The sequence below is a fragment of the Sparus aurata genome, chromosome 21, assembly GCF_900880675.1.
Source record: "Sparus aurata chromosome 21, fSpaAur1.1, whole genome shotgun sequence".
Classification (NCBI taxonomy): domain Eukaryota; kingdom Metazoa; phylum Chordata; class Actinopteri; order Spariformes; family Sparidae; genus Sparus; species Sparus aurata.
Genome location: NC_044207.1, coordinates 7444662 through 7461804, shown reverse-complemented (window position 1 = coordinate 7461804; position 17143 = coordinate 7444662). Strand labels below are relative to the sequence as shown.

Here is a 17143-nt window from a genome sequence, read left to right as displayed (position 1 = left end):
CTTCCCTGTAGCATTCAGCATGTCTCTGCGGCTGAGGTAACGAGGAATCAGAGGCTTGTCAGATGTTCCACCTCAGCATACTTACTGTGGTATCTGATCGACCAAATTTCCAAAAGCAAGTTCCCCAGTATAATAGCTGGGTCCGCCGAAATATTTGCAGTACTTGTATGGCTCCCAGGACAGAGATTGCTATATTTTACTGTCTGCAACAACCAAAGTTGTGTTCATGCAGGAGCCGCCTGCAGGGATTCAGCACTAACAGCTCGCACAGTGAGTCTGCCGTGCACAAAACTCCCTTTAGATTTCCACAGATTCAAGCCACAGTCTCTTCACATCAGCGATGAGCAAAGTTTCAACAGAATGTTGTATTATTTTTGGGGGTTTTAACATCGTTCTGCAGTGCTTCCACTTCGTTTGAACATTGTGCGACGATCATGTATTGCCGAAGGGATGTTTAAACAGTTTTTTTCAGTAAGGCAGCCTCAGAGCGCCACAAACAAGTTTATTGCAGCGAACAGCCATTCGGGTGATCTTTGTTTGTAATGAGATAACGCAGAGACAGACATTACACAGTTAGAGGCCTCATTACAAAGTTCTTCCGAAATTACCCGCCTACACTTTCTCCGTGAATGACAAAAGGTGCGTGAAAATGAACTATAAGCCTTTTATTGCAGCTCAGCTTTAAATATCCCTGGTCAAAAAAAGAAATCTGTATTTTTTAGATAATTCAAAGGAAAGATGTATGTAATCATACTGTATACAATCAATGATACATGAAGGTACAAAAGAGATCCATTTATTAACATTCAAGTATGAGCCACAGAAGCCAATGATGGTGAGACACAGATTCATCAGTCCGTTGAGTTCCACATCAGTGAATTTGGCGTGCGGATTTGATTTTTCCTTGTTTCTAGTCAGCCATGTAGTAAGTAAATTACAGTCAGCTTGTTGAAGTGACTCAAAGTTGAGCCGCTGAGCACTTTAAATTCCACTCTAGTGATATTTCTCCATCCTGTCCATGTGACAGCTTGTCCGTTAGCTTCCATCCCTGTGCAAATATGCTTGAGTGTGTTAGATATGAGCTGCTGCTCAGTGTATTGATACCTAAACGGTCCAGTTTTTGGCAGAAGATGCATACAGGATCCATAAAGGGAGACCTGAACCATTTCCAGTCCACTTAAGTCAAGTTCACCGTGTTCCAGTCCAGACCAGGTGAGTCCCAAACGTCAGGTAAGAACAGTGAAGTCCGTCAAGTTTCAGGAAGGATTAAAAGGACATTCGGTGGGATGGCCACAGTAAATGTGTGTTAAATGGCTCACATTTCTACCCGAGGATACATGCACTCTGCTCGTGCCCTGACTGTGCATGTGGTTTCCACAAGGCTACGCGGCTATGTTGCTAAAGCTAATATTAGCAAGCTAAGCTAAACTAAAGCTAATTAGAATGGCAGAGAGGGTACAGACTATTTTTTTTTGCAAATGCTACATGGTAGCTTGACAAAGGTAAATACCAACAATAGCCATCGTTGTTGTTCACATTCATGATCATAATGTTCAGTGTTTTCTTGCATGACACATGAGGTAGTTTGATATGATAAGTGATGGCCATGCAGCATCGCGCTCACAGCATGTAGGCCCCGAGCTGAAGAACTACCCTCTAACATGACAGACGTCCGGCAGTAGCACAAACCACAAACACCCTCGGCCCAAGAACCAGAGTCAGCAGCCGGCCTGTTCGGCAGCTAACGTAGCGCTAGCACAAAGCACACACCTACAACAGTGAGGAGTAACTGCTGCCTTGTCATACCAAGGTACATTCATGAAGGCTACTTTACTTTGTAATTACAGGGTGTTGCCTCTATAAACATACTGTATTTAGTGGACTACAAAAGCTAAGACAGTTCAGTGGTGTCATACAGAAGTCTGTCATAATGGATTAAATGGCTTTTAAAGGGGCATTTCGTGAGATTTGTCCTGCCTCAAAGCACAAAATTACCATAATAAATGTGTGCTCTATGGCTCACACCTCCCCTCGAAAAATATAAAAATATGATATTTATTTTTTTACTCGTCTCTGAATTAAATACATTTTCGCAGTGTTGTTGCAATCCCCAGTGCCTGCCACTAGAGGGTAGTGAAGGTGTATAGTACAGTTAACCCTGTGTCATTCGCGTGCCATATTTTATACTTTTTCCTCACTGACTTTTCTTAGCAACATATATGTAAGTGTATTTCCATTAATGCCATTCCAGGTGATGGATACAGTAGTGTACAGTAGCAGTGGCCTATCTAGTGATTATTTTGGAAGCCAACAAGCCACAGTCTTGTACTAAGCTGTTTATTTTTGGCTCTGTGTCTCCGGTTCTCAACAAAGCTTGTATAAAGCCAGTGTGAGCCGGTTCCTCAGCTCAGCTGTCATACACTGCTCATAAGCTCGTCCCTTACTTGCAAATACCTGTTCTAGCATCTATCAGTATAAACTGGCTTCTTGGCTTCCTCCTGCATGCTGGGGGATCCTCTCCTGCGGAAATGTGCTGCAGCAGCCAGCCACCAATCTTCTTTCGGCCGTGTCGAAGCTCTTCTCTCCATCCTGTGAAATCCCGACTGCCTGCCACCTCCCTGCCTCTTCAAGTCCTATTTCTGGCCCCTTGATGTTCTTCTCTGGCAGATTTTGCGGTCAAATTGAACTTTTTTTCAACATTTTACCATGTACAATTAAGCAAGATGTCCTGTTGCTGATTTTTGTCTTTCTCCTCTCAAACCCCTCAAACTGAAATATTATGCCTCACAAATGAAGCATACAAACTCAAGTAGAAACAAGGCAACAATGTCCACGATCAGAGCAAACAAAAATGAAGGTCAGCCGTTTTGTTCACGTTCACAATTAAAGAGTCGATTTATCAAGTTGATTTTTCAACTTTTTCAAAGAGCCGGCTCTTGCAGCAAGTCGTGTCCTGCTTTCTCAGTTATTGTGAACACACAGCTGCGCTCCCCTTTCCCCTCATCTCTTCTGTATCAGAGGTAACAGTCTTCTCCTCTCCTCCTCCTGCTGCTTCCTCTCTATTCTCTTCATCTTGTAGTCCCATTTGGGGATCTGGAGCCGGTTGTGGTTACTGCTCCTTCTGAGTTTTTCCGGTTGAAAGCTCGGAGCCGGGGCTTTGCAGAGCATCACTTTGGGCACCACGATGCCTGGCCGCACACTGCTTCGCCTCAGCATGTGCAGAGGCAGGAGACTTGCCCGTCTAATAGCCACCACGGACACCGCGGCTACCTCGCTCAGCAGCTGAGGCTGGAGGCTGGACCTCCGATCCCTTGCCTTGGGGATGAGGAGGATCCGCGAGTTCTGGAAAAATCTCTTGTAGTTGTTCAGTCTGTCGGGGCCCATTTGCTTGAGCTCAGCCACCCGCTGCCTCCTCAGGATCTCCTGGACAGCGTGACGACGCTTTCCGATGCACGGCGGGCTGCCTGGACACACCGTGCGGCAAGCTGTGGCGATGAATGGACTGGAGATACTGGTGGTGACCTGGACCATGTGGTCAAGAACGCCGTCATCCACAGGGTTAACCTTGTTTTTGATATAAAACCTATAAGGGCAGCAGGACAGGAGGTTGATCAAATGCCTCCAGCAGGACTTTGGTTCTTGGGCCTTGGCCACCAGCTCCTGGGCAACAAGGTCAAACGATGTGGTTTAAAGAAAGCAGCTTTAAGAAGAACACATTTAACACACTGTATTGAATCTTACAGGGAGATAAAAGGCGTTATGCATTTCCCCAGGTTTGGAAATGCCCAACAAATGTTTTACCTCCAGCATGGGCCACTCCATGGGGAAGGTGTCACAGAACTGCTCAGCACAGGGCTTTGACATAAGCCGATACATCAGATAGGCGGTCTCGTATCGACCAGTGAAGAGAGCCCACTCCCTGGGGGTCATATTGCGGCCGTTGTCCCGTGCCTGAATATCACTTCCTGGAAACATAGTTGAAGTTGTCACCTCCTCATTTTTTAAACCTTTTTCATTCATCAATACAAACAAAGGAGATTAAAACCCTGATATTTACATCTAATACATTGATCATTACTGTACATCATACAAGATGTAACTTTCTAGAACAGATTGATTGATATTGATCTAAGTTACTTCACAGATGCACTGTATGTGTTTTACCAGCCAGCATGAGAGCTCTGACAACCTCAGCCCGGCCCTGCATGGCAGCCTTCATCAAAGCTGTGAACCCGTGACAGTTCCTCCTATCGATGTCCAGTCCAGGGAAATAGTTGAGTAGGTAGTGAGAGATGATCATATGACCTGCAGGCCAGACACAAACACAGAAATGTGGTTTGCAAGTTAGAGTTTCTCCAGTTTAGCACCGGAAAAGAATCTCATGATCTGTCTGATATATCTCCCATAAAGAGTGCTGCAGCAACGACGTATCTTTGCCGGCAAACCCAAAATTAAGCTTCACCCTGGTTCCCTCAACAAAAAGCCTATGTGAATTTTCCATTCCATTTTGGATTACTGCAGAAAATATGGCATGTGGCAAACACAAGTTTATGATACTAATGAACACCACTTTTATGATTGAGTTTAAATGTACATTCAATCACCAGAAGTACAAAGCTAATGTTAGGCTATAAACCCACTATGCCACAATGATTTTCCGTTACAAATCAAAGGATGTGACTTGCTTGTTTCTAAGTACCTTGTCTCAGTGCCTTCCCTCTAACAGAGAGCGACAGTAGCTAACATTAGTTTAGAAATGGATAGTAGCCTTCCAGCACAACACAGAAGTTCCGCAGAGCCCCTTCAACAGAAATGAAAGAAAGACTTGACTTGGGGCTAAAGTTTGAACTTATTTCAGAGTCTTAGGACTCAAGTCTGTTACCCTCTTTTTGATTTTTGACATTTCAATAGCACTTTGTCAATATAAATACGTTTCTCTTCTGCGTTATAACATTTCTGGGAAAACATAGTACTGGTGGATCTGGTGTCTATATTCAACTTTGTGGTACAGTTAACCCCTCCTGTACACAGAAGAGTTAGAAAATTGGCAAGTTTGCTTGGTTCACCATTTGGGCTCAGACTGAAATATCTCAACAACTATGGGTGGCCATAAAATGTTGTAGGCTACACACACCGTTCAGCGCATAGTGCAGGTTCCCCTCATGCAGCCAAAACAGCTCTTTGTAGTTTTCTTGGAGCTGTTCCCGAGCAGCTTATGTGGTGTGTCAGGGCACACTGTCCTGCTGGGGGATGCCACTGCCATCAAGGACTGTTGTTGCCATGAGCTGGTATATGGTGTAAGGGTGGGTGGTGTGTGTTAAGTGGTATTTACATGAATGCTAAGACCCAAGGTTTCTCAGCACTGCACTGTAACATCATTATCAATGTTATTGAAACAACCGGTCAGTGGTTTTAAAGTTGTGGCTCATATGTGTTTATTGTATTAAAATGTTGTTGATATTTTTTAATAATGACACTAGTTAGCAAGAAGGACGACAGCCCCCGAGCTGAGATTTGGAATATTCAAAACATTACCTCATATAAACATTAACATATGCTAGCATGACTGCTGACTATTGGTCTTGTTAATCTTGATAATGAGTCGGTGTCCCTTTATTGTGGCTACTTCGAACAGTCTGGAAGAGGCACCAACACAGTTAGCGATGAACAAGCAGCTGTGTTTTGGTGTATAGGGACAAATTATTTCCTATTGTTAGCTTATCCATTATAATTTCCTCTCAAGACTCCTATATTATATATTTGTGATTTGTGATGTTAAGAGCCAAATAATCAGATTCAAGTCACCATCGTTTAACACAGTTTGGTGAATATACACCATATTCTTTCCTGTTAAGCAATACTGTGTTATCTCGTCAGCAATATTTTGGTAGGTTGAAATGTCAAGAATATTTCTTAACCTTATGGTCTGTTAATCCATACACATAATTAAAAGCTTTTGTCTTGTCAGCCACTCACTGTTGCTGATGGGATTTGCAGTCAAACTGCAGATTTTTTAACCTTTCAGCACTGCCTCTGACATGTTCACCACCTTAGTTCTTAAATGAGAAAATCCAGTCCAAATCCATTTGAATGAAACAGTCCAATTACCTGGAATTCCTTCAAGCGAGCACAATGCTGGGTTTCAGCACACAACAGGAGTCCATTAAAGAGATACAGCTTGAGTGCAAGGGTAAGGAGGACGGTTAATAATGAGAGTTCACCGCTTGAGACCTGCGTTTCATCTCTAGCAGGCCTGGAGACTTTTTACCTAAACTGAAGGCTTTGAGGAAAAGTTTTTCTTCTCATGTTTTGTTGACCTCTCTGCAGCAGTCGTGTGGACTCACAGTTCTACACACCTGTTCCCCCGAGGTGTGGCAGACTACTTTGTCACCAACCGGGATCAATACTTCTTTTAATGAAGCAGAAAATGAAGAGTAGTCTGCAGCTATTCATCACAGGCCGCAGAGAGCCATTCATCATCGTTAGCAGATGAGAGGCCGGGGCGCCATGTCTGATACATGTGGCTGCATCACTATGAAATTGCTAACCATGGTACTTTTCTAAAGCAAGCAAATAACAGTGATTTTTGCAAATGGAAGCACCAGACCTCACAATATGCTCTGTGCTTTAATTTGGATCAATTTTGAAACTCATTTCTACCGCTGTTAATTATGCATCAAAAGCATCGGGAGGGGGGAAACATGTCGCGCTGGGAGACTATTTCAATTTTAGATTTTGAGGAATATTGCATGAGGTGAAAATGGATTTATGGAAGCACAAGTTGTGACACAAATACTTTCTTTTCATCGGATGCAATTAGACATCCAGGAACTTGTGTGTGTGTCTGAAGTGATACGTTTAATTTGGGTTGTGTCCAAAGGTTTATATTCTGAGATTTGAATGAGGAACGCCCACAACGACACTGTTCCACATTGTGGTAAATGGAGGGGAAATATTGGGAACTCAAGCTGAATACGCTCTCAACCATCTCCTCAGAATCTCTTTGTGGATTCCTGTCAGCATGATTCAAAGAGAGGATTGCATTAGCCTTGACGACTAGCCTTGGTACTCAGACCAAGAACTTTCGATCACTTACTGCTCACACAGCTTTGATTTTATGTCAGAAGCTGGTCTTAGTTTAAGCTTGTGTGGTACTGGTCTTTTTTAAATTTGTGTCAGAAAAAATCATCAAGATCATAGGCCTACTTTTGTAGGCACGAGTGGCGATTACAGGATCAGGGAACATTTAATTTGCCTTCAAGATTCTCTTGATTGGAGGAAAACTTGTACAGTTTGTTACAACTTATGGCACTTTGTCACTCCGGGCACTCGCTCTATCACTTCTGATAACTCACCAAAGTAAATGCTGGAATCTTGGAGAGCAGCAAAATAACCCCAAAAAATGTATATGCTGAATCGAGGAACACAAGCATTCAGAAGATCAACCAGGGCGTAATTCAGCTGATAGTTAAGACAGTGGTAGCTAATCTGGCTCAACAGTTGGCTGTCAGGTAGCTTGAGTTTGATGTCCGGTTGGAGCTATTTTAGCATCATTGTCCCATTCCAAGATTTCAGCATTTAATGTGGTGAGTACAATGACGATCCAAAAAAAAAAAAAACATGTGAAAGTCGTAATAAACTATAGCGTTCATCAAATTTCTTTCTAGACATCATCTTTTGGTAACCTGAGACCAGAAGCAGGATGAACAGTCCGTCTCCTGGTGAGGTGTGTTACCTTTTTGTTTCACGTTTGAGATAAAACCGTTGAAGTGTTTGTGACATGTTAAAACATCATGTAACAGAAGCACGAGTAGACAAAGAGTCTTTTACTCGGCAAAATGACTCAGTTGAAATCTAGTAACATCTCTAGCTAACATTAGCTGACATCAGCCATTACAGAGCTACATGGTCACACCAGTCCAAGTAGGGCTTTAGCAGCATAACCCTTTGGTGTAATGACTTCAGCAAGAGTGAATGTCGTTGCTATTGAATTCAGATATTAATTTCATAGAGGAAGACTATGTTATTCCTTTTTCAAAAGTTCCATGAGGTGTGTTCATAAAGCTGCTCTGACACTTTCCACTTTAATGAAAGCGCAGCTGCTCAAAGTAGGTCAGTGTGCGCTTTCTTACTTCGTAAACGAACAGGTAAACTATCGAGTTTGTCGACAGTGGGTGAAAGAACAAAAATGTTCTAATTAATATGTATTATAATATAAAATGTAGCATCTCTTATGGGAGAGCTTGTCTACAGTGAGGAGAAGATGATGTAGGAGATGATGAGCGATAGGAAGTCGAGCAAGTGGGTAACATGAGCCACCGGCCTGTAACTGGGTAACCATAAGCAAAGGCAGTCATGTGACCACAAATTAAGTACACATTCACGTCATGTTTTACTGAAGCACATGGAGAGCGGTCAGCGAACTAGCACAAAAAATTAGTATTGTCATGCCAAGTAAATTGAACATGTTTCTAAAGTTATCAGTCCTGTAATGAATAAAATAGACGATCATATATTAAATTAAGTCAGTGTAAGATATAGAACAGGGTCGTAAACTCAGCATACCTGTGTACCCGGGCCCCTGTGTGAAATTGTTTTGTCAGAATGGAGCTTTCCTACTGTTCATGAAAGGCAGACTGCTGTTATTGCTCTGCTGCTTGGTCTCCTCAGACAGAGTGCACTGTGCCGCTCTGAGAGTGCAGTGAATATTCGACCAGATTGCAACAGTGGGCCAAATTTTCTGAATGGTTCAGCTGGTGCAAGTGTGCACTCCGGAGCTCAGAGAGGTTTGTTTGTCGAATGCATAATTCTGTGGCCTATTAGAGGGAAACGGCACACAGAACAAAAAGTGTAACATTTGAACAAATAATGGTATGTTATCGTCATATTTAGAGCACCATATTGCTGCCATCATGACAGAAACAGATGTGCTCAGGTGCTTGTTTAACCAGAAAGGTTTCTTATTTATCTAGAGCAGATTCGTGTCGACGTTGTGAAACATGTTTATTATTTCATTATGACATACATTCTTGTTATAAATACATTCCAAATGATTCTGTTTTCACAAAAAACATTTTACTCCCAACAACACCTAGTCTTATTATTTTTACAGTATGGACATATCTTGCGAAAACAACATACCAACTGAACTCATTAAACCAGTCAGTCCCCTAGAGACTATACTGTAGCCTAGAGCGACCTTATGACATGACTGATTAATTATATAACATGACAGAGGAATAAAGCCCATATGTGTAGATCCCAAAAATGCCAAAATGTATCCATACAAACAGGTGAGGAGAGCTCTATTATAGTCTATACGCACCCACACAGCTGGACGGCAAGTGTTATAGGTCAAAACACTTGTCTTGGAGGACCATGACTGTAAGGCCATAATAGCACCATTAGTGCTGCTGGTATTAGATAAAGGCTCCTCATGATTGTTTCATGGGTTTCCAATAATCATACCAGGAGAAATAGCAACTCCAGTAAAAATAAAATATAGGGGTTCGATTGAAAGGCCGGAGGTGTGCTTACCTGCTTGTGCTGCAGTAATAAGAGCGGTGTTGCCCTCGTTGTCCTGCCAGTTGACGTCAAGATACGGGCACTGAGAGAGGGCGATGACCACGTCCACGTAGCCATGGTAGCACGCCACGATCAGGCCGGACTGAAACGCAAAAACAAGAGCGCTTGAGTTTCCTCTCCTGGCTTCGTCTGTGATTAATTTAGCCTCTTCAAAACACCAAAATTGTTTCTTGAGGCTATGGTGAAGCATTTTTTTTTATTTTTATAGATTCATAACCACACTTCCTGGCGGGGTGAAAAACATTGCTTTGATCTCATAAAAAGAAATAACTCCTATCCCTCATGCTGCCTAACAGCAAAGTACAAGTGTTTTTCCCTGTGACGAACAGACTGTAATAGACTGCTACTGGCTGGTTTCTTCTTAATATACAGGTAATATCTCTTAAATCAGAGTTAATGTTTGGATTGGGAGGGTTTATTTTTCTTTTTAGGACCAAATCTCATTAACAAAGGGGACAGGGGTTGATTTTGTAAGAGTTTAACCAGCAGGCGTTGTGTGAGAATGTGAAGAAAGAGATCAGAGCAGCAAAAAAGTCAACCACACTGCAGTATGACAGTACGATGTTGAGGTCTTCGAGGTCTTTTAGTCATAATTCCTATCAGTTCTGACAAGAGGTTCTGTCCGATGTGATTAGTCCCACTCTCACTTAAACTCCCACATTAAAGGTGCACTACGCAGTTTAGGGGAGGAATTTTCCTCATTGACTGAGCAAACAAACTGAATAAACTCACTTCGTTTTCATGACTGAATAAACTGCATACAACAATTTCATGCAGTTTTACCTTGCTTATATGTGGCGGACCCTGCCACCTTTTTCTAGCTTCAAACTGTGTTCATGGGAACTCATTTTCCTCTGAGAACAGCTCGATTATTCAGTTATGGAAAAAAATATATTTCTGAGTTTATCATTAATATTGTCAATATTAAAATGCTAAGTTTCCTCCACATAAACTACATAATTATCAAAACAACTTATATGTATATACAGAATATATGTATAACTACATTTACATTTACTGTAATCCATTTACACCGGGCCTTAACATGCAGTCTAAAAATAACACATTTTAATAACTGACGTAAATGCATGCCGATTGCATTGTGATATGAATGTGACAATTAAAGATGGTCCGTGGGTCACATCACATGTCACTGTCCAGATACAGATGAAATGTTAAAGCGACATTATACACATACTATTTTGTCTAAAGGTCGCAGCTTCAGCAACATTTGAATGTTACAGTCATTGTATGAATGGTTCACCAGGGTGAATGGTGTCTGTGTTTCAGCCACTTTGCCCCTCTGTCACTTGGAATTGATCTAAGCAGCTTCTACGGACTTCATGACAGAGGAGAAGAGACCACAGAGGATGTTGACAGAGGAAGATGAGAAAAGATGAAGAAACAGTGATCAAGCGAAAGCAGAGTCTCAGACTTTCTTGTCAGGCTCTCAGTCATGTTTTGCGTTGTTGTCCCAGTCCATTTTGACAGAGGTTTAGCTGGTAGCATGTTATAGCCCGGTGGTAATTCTCTGGTTCACGTTAGCCTAGCTTTACTGTTCATAGTTGTGTGCAGCACTTGTGCAGCCTTTGACTGCTGCATAGCAAAAATGCATGAACGGTCATATTCAATTTAAAGCGTACGTTTTCAAGGCATATCATTGTTACAACATTTTGTATGTAGGTAGCATGTAATGCTACATTAAGTCTGATGAACTGTTACAAAACCCTGGATTTGAATTTATGACAGTAATCAGGAAACAGTGGAGGGGTGCCACATCTCACGAAATCCAGGCGCAAATGAGGCCCATGGTAATAACAGTGGGTCACAGTTAAATTGGAAAGTTGTTCAGCCAAATCGAAAACATGTTCACAGAATGCTCAAGGATTTAACACTTGGGCCCTGTGCTCTTACTAAAGAAATACTGGGTTACTGATGTGAATAGCCAAGATTTAAATGTACAAATAATCATAAAAGTAAGTAAATTAAATTAAATCAAAGGCCTGCAGAAATGTTTCTATGGTTTGGTTTGTTTCAGTCACCAACCCTTGACCAGTAAGGTCCGACTCCCGATAAAAATCTTTTTCTGTCTGCAGTTGCGATACAAAACGTTTTTATCATTTGATCCTTTTTTTAAATTCCATCCCAGCCATTTTGCTGCATTCTGTTGTAGTTTCCAAATTAGGTATTACTATTAATAAATTATGCCTCCCCAAAGGGAATGAACACCTTAAAAAGGAACAGCTATAGAGCAAGCTTACCAATTAAATCTTTATTGGATACAGCATGTGCTTCATTTAAACGCAGATCAAGGGGATAATTGGGATTGTGAGACAATGCCAGTGTCATGAAATCAGGGAAATAACTTCCAGGCTTTGTCTTTAGGTTGATGAGTAGGAGGAATGTGTACAATTGAAATAATTGGGACGTAAATGACCTGACGATAGCTTTATATGAATCAGGTGAACTTTAAACGACACAGACAGGATTACAATTTTGTCCTGTGAATGTGACTGCCCTGCACAAAGAGGAAGTCAGACCACTGGTGAGGCTGAAGAAAGAAGATTTTTCCTACAGTCAGGAGGAGCTGAAGAGGTTGAGAATTGTGAATGACACGGTATTCATTTAGAAAATATGGTTGGTGCCACACATTCAGGAGGCCAGCCTGGTTCTAATGGAACAAGATTTAAGGAGGACATCCAGTGTATGAATCCTTTGTGTTAGGTTTTTTGCTGGGAAACACTGAGTGGATTGATTTGCCCTATTTCCATGGCTGCATATGCTATGTTAACAGGCTGCCAAGCCTCCTGAAAGACATTGCTGTCACCACGCACAAGGACAATCCTTCTCTGTGTCGCTAAGCATACAGTGTATCTTACCAAGTGCTCAGGTCAGTGTCTTAGGGACCCTTTTAAAGCTGAGCCCTGATGGCAAGCTGCTTCTAGACACTGTCACTGTTCTGTTTTCACCACCCATCTGCCAATGGAGGCTTAACTAACAGCTCTGAACCCTCCTTCAGGATTTGACCTTCAGTTTTCGTCCAGTGTTCTGGAGCTGCACCAGGCTCAGCTGGTGTGACCGCAAGACCCGTTGTCACTGCCAGCGAGAAAAAACAGCCAAGTTCCCTCAGTGTCAACTGGGTCAACATGCTTTTCGGGCGTCATTGTACCATTGTGTTAAATACCACAACAATCAATAAAAGGATTCTATGTATTTTTTTAAGGGAAATTCTACAACTCAAACTTGAAGACTTCTTTTTACTGAACTCACCATCAGAAATTCTCAATAGTTTGACTGACTTTGTAAATTGCAACGTGGACTTTTGAACACATTTCAATGCTGGATAGCAACATCCGCAAACTGGGGCAAACAATATGTGTGATATTTTAAAAATCTAGATGCTAGGGCTTGGCTACAAAATCACATTATTTTTGACCAAATATCTCGATATGGTTATTGCTTCGTTCTTGTCAGTACTTGCAGAAGACATTAATGACATTTTTGATCAGTTATCATCAGTAATGTGGATATAATTACTGCGTCAGTAAAAGCAAATGGTAGATCAAGTAGAACAGTCTGTTAAGTTCTGAAAATGACATCACTTTACTGTGATGCAGCCTTTAAAACAAGGAAAGACTAGACTTGTCATATCGCGTTATAATGATATCCAACATCCATTAGGACATCTGGTCTCACATTGGCTTAATGCTAATGACCAATTGACCATTGTGTAAATGATTACCTGACTGACAACCAAAATGTTGTTAATTAACTGAGTACATGTGATCATTTTTCATCCCAAAGAAAATAATATTCTCTGGTGTGCAAGGACCTTGATATATTCCTACTTTCCTACTTTTGAAGCAGCCATTGTTTTCCATTTTTTTTTATTTCCACACAGCATGAAGATCAACTGGTTGACTCAAAATCTGTTGTGAAATCTATCATAGCAAATGTTATGCCTGTTTAATCTTTGATCAAAATTTTGGATTGAAAGTAACCCAGAGCAGATCACTGTGCAACGATCGCATTATGCAAAATGAATGTAACCCAATGGCTGCATATAAAATATGTCTTTAAACCTGAAACTATTAGAATGAATTGGTAAACGGTCCAAAGTCATCTTATATATACGTGATTTGTATAGCTTAAACTTAACATGAACAAGGGTACAGATTGATACTCTTTGGGAGCCAATTTAGTTTCCAAAGAGGAAACATGGATATTCTTTTCATTCTCACCAGGAAATTTGGCAATGAAAATTTAAACTTAGTTTCACGTTGGCAGTGAAAAAAACCCCAAAGTGCCTGAAAGTCAAATATTTCATTGCAATAGGTTGAACCCAGAGATACCTACTCTTCTGTTCCTATCCGTCTCTCTAACTTCCTCTTCGGTCACTCCTTGTCTGATCATAATCTTGACGATGATTGCGTTGTTGTTGCAGCAGGCTTTAAAGAAGGAAATGGGCTGTGGGCTGTCAGGGCTCTCTGAGCGGTACATGAAGGACATAATGGAATTATCTGGGGGATAGAAAGAATCATCGGAGGCAATGCTCCGCGTGTCCGAGCGATCCGGCAGGGCCTCGAAGTCCAACTCCTCAAACTCCTGGTAGATATCGTCCTCATCCTCCCAATAGTTTCGTGTGTAATCAACTTCGCTGTCCGCATTGTCTTCCTCTCCTGACACCTCAGACTCATACCCATTTTCGTCAACATTGGTGATGGACATGACCGGTGTATCCATAGCAATTTTAGTGGTGTTAAACTCAGTCTCACCCAGTCGCATGTGTCCGGCAACTCCATTCTCTTGAACCTTTGAACCTTCAAGTTGTTCCTCTGTTATTGACACCATTTAACTCTTCCCCTAGCCCCACAAACTTTTCCAAATTTTTGTGGAGTGCCAGGAAAATTCTAGGAGGACCCTAGAGTTTGTTCATTTCCCTGCCGCAGATTCAGTGACATCCCAGACAACAGAAGATCTAATCCTGTCAGGCTACTGACATCTATCTGTTTCTGTCTCTGCCTTTTTTCCCAAGAGATAAGGGTCACCAGAGGTCACAGGGTTGGCATGAGATCATTAGACATGCTTGCAATCCTCTATCAGCCTCCATCGGATAAATCTCCTCAGGGTGCCGGAAAGGTCAGGATTCCCCAGAAATCCACAAGACAAAATCATTGAGTAAAAAGGTCCGATCATAAGCATGATCTTAGGTAGTCACTCTGGACTGGTGAAGTGACCAAAAAGGGTCAATGAAAATGGAAGGTTATCAGTATTTGTCCGCATTGCAGTTCCAAATAAATGCACTTTGACAAGCTCAAGAGTATCCATGAGTCACGAGCTATGGAAAAGCGACCGTCCAGTCCATGTGATTCTTCGCAGAGGCACCGAAAGCCTCATCCATCGCACTGTTAAATCATGGTATCAGAACTCAAGGCGGGCTGCTTGAAATCATAAAGTCTCAGTGAGAAGTTAAAGGTCAAGTTGTCCTCTGGAAAGTTGAGCAGGCAGGCGTCTTGGTAGGAAACAGCAACAGTCACCAGGAACAGCGCTGAGCAACTAATCCCGTGTTTCCCTGTGGAGAAACACTGGGCTTCTTGTGATGATGGCCAGCAATGGGATGAGCGTTCTCTTGAAGTGACGCATGATAATCCCTTTAGTCGCTCTCTCTCTAGCTCAAGCTGTTCTGTCGTGTTCCCCTCCCAAGTGACAAGAGTTTGAATATATTCTGTTGGAATACAATAAAGTGTAAAATTGAATTGGTACACGCACAGAGGGAATGCCTTTACTTTTGAAAATCTTCTCTCTTAATATCTTAAGAGGTTTGTACACTGGGGCAGGACAAGAAAATGAGCAAGTGCAACAGTGTGTCCTTTTCACAAGACATTAAAAGCCTTAAATATAGAATATGTAAAATAAATACAACAAATGTGGAGAAAAACACAATACCCCCCGGTATTGTCCACTACACTCAACACTGACAGTTAAAAATGGATTTCTAAACCATGTGACTTCATTTGCATAAAGGGTTAAGTGGAAGTACTGGGATCACCCTAAAGCAAGACAGAGCTCAGGCCCTAATGTCATTCATCTGACCTCGCTGTTGTTGATGCACATCTCTAGATTGTTAAAGCAACACGGGGCAAGCAAGGCCACTGGTCAAAACAATTTCCCAGCAAGCCTTCCTTCATAACTTTTGGAAAGAAATCAACCATAAATGGTGGACGGCCTAAGCCTGTACATCGTCTTTATTTGAAACAAAACTTGAGTTTGCAACTTAGACTTGAGTAGCACACTCAGTGATTTTGTGAGATTTGGGACTCGTGAACAATCTCAATTTTTTGTGATTTTGGTGCATCAACATGAAGACAATGTCTGACGAGATCAACATAGTTCCCTCATGCGTTACTTTACACATCTTGTGCGCTCGGCCATGGCCGATTTTTTGTTAACGGGCACAACAACTGCTGCTGCTCTCCTGTTTGTCATAAGTGCTGCCTACAGGAACTAAACACAAGGTGCAAACAAAAGAATCGCCAACTGCGACGTTATGCGGGATGAATACAGAGGACGCTGGATCGACCACATCAAACTTTCTTAGGCACCTGAAACACAGCCGGATAGCTCAGTCACTTTGTAATGTGAAAGTTAACCTCAGCGCCTATGGACGGTTAGCAAACATGTTTAGCTCAGCACCAACAGCAGGTCAGGGGTCAGTTCAGTTTAAGTTCAGAATTATTCTTCACTAATGTGAACAGTGAAACATGTGAAGCATGAGAGGGCTGTGCTATCCAGCCAATAAGTGAATCACTGATAACTGATGCTCCATCATAAGAAAGTCAACCTCAGTGTCTTTTATGATGGGTTTAATTGTAAGTGACTTGAACCAATGCTGCTACACACGTTTAGTACAGCGTGCTACTTACATTTAAACCTATAACTGATGGTAAGCTAAGTAGGGGTGGGCAATACTGCAAATTTTGGTATCAATCCAATACCAAGTAATTACAGTGCCAGTATTGCCGATACCGATACTTTTTCTTTGAAGATTACTGATCATTGAATGATTTTGTACTTTTGCCTTTATTGAGTTGATCATGATTATGATAATAATAAAACACAGGACAAAGATTTTAGCCAATAAGAAAATATTTAACATAATTAAATCTATAACCTATCTGCATGAAGCCTAAATAGGAATACTAATGTTCCTTCAACAGCTACAAAAGAGTAATTATACTCTGCCATATTCATACTTCAGGTATGAGGTAGGCTATATATCTAGATATAAGCATATATTTTTGAGTTCCTCAGTGAACCTGAGTGAGCGGAGTGATTTGCTGAACTTATAGAAGAGAAACTACAACAAAAATACCGATCTCATCACGCTAGTATCGATCTGATAACAATACTCACCTTGGTATCGATACTATCGATATTTGGACCGATCTGCCCACCCCTAAAGCTTAGAGAAAAGCATTGGTTTTGATGGGTGACATTCCACAACAGTTTCTGTTCTGTCAGAAAATGACCTAAGTTGCTAAAACCCTCCAAAGATCTT

At 41.6% G+C, this 17143-nt stretch overlaps 1 protein-coding gene across 2 annotated transcripts; it reads right to left on the bottom strand.

Moving 5' to 3' along the window:
- Positions 1-780: 780 nt before the first annotated feature.
- Positions 781-15184, bottom strand: ankrd33bb (ankyrin repeat domain 33Bb). 2 transcript variants are annotated; one of them, XM_030401809.1, is made up of 5 exons: positions 13942-15184; positions 9538-9667; positions 4165-4305; positions 3802-3965; positions 781-3660 (listed from the first exon to the last, which is right to left on the bottom strand). In XM_030401809.1, exons 1-5 carry the CDS (start codon positions 14434-14436, stop codon positions 3001-3003), a joined length of 1590 nt encoding a protein of 529 aa, XP_030257669.1. In that variant the 5' UTR covers positions 14437-15184; the 3' UTR covers positions 781-3000. The 2 variants fall into 2 exon arrangements, with proteins under 2 accessions (XP_030257669.1, XP_030257670.1); XM_030401810.1 differs by having other exon boundaries at positions 14361-15182.
- Positions 15185-17143: the final 1959 nt, after the last annotated feature.

Coding starts and splice junctions, on each gene's coding strand:
- ankrd33bb (XM_030401809.1), bottom strand. CDS start 14,436: ATGGTGTCAATAACAGAGGAACAACTTGAAGGTTCAAAGGTTCAAGAG. Junction 4,306..9,537: donor TATTACTGCAGCACAAGCAG/GTAAGCACACCT, acceptor TCTGGCCTGCAG/GTCATATGATCATCTCTCAC. Junction 3,661..3,801: donor TGGAGTGGCCCATGCTGGAG/GTAAAACATTTG, acceptor CTTGTTGCCCAG/GAGCTGGTGGCCAAGGCCCA.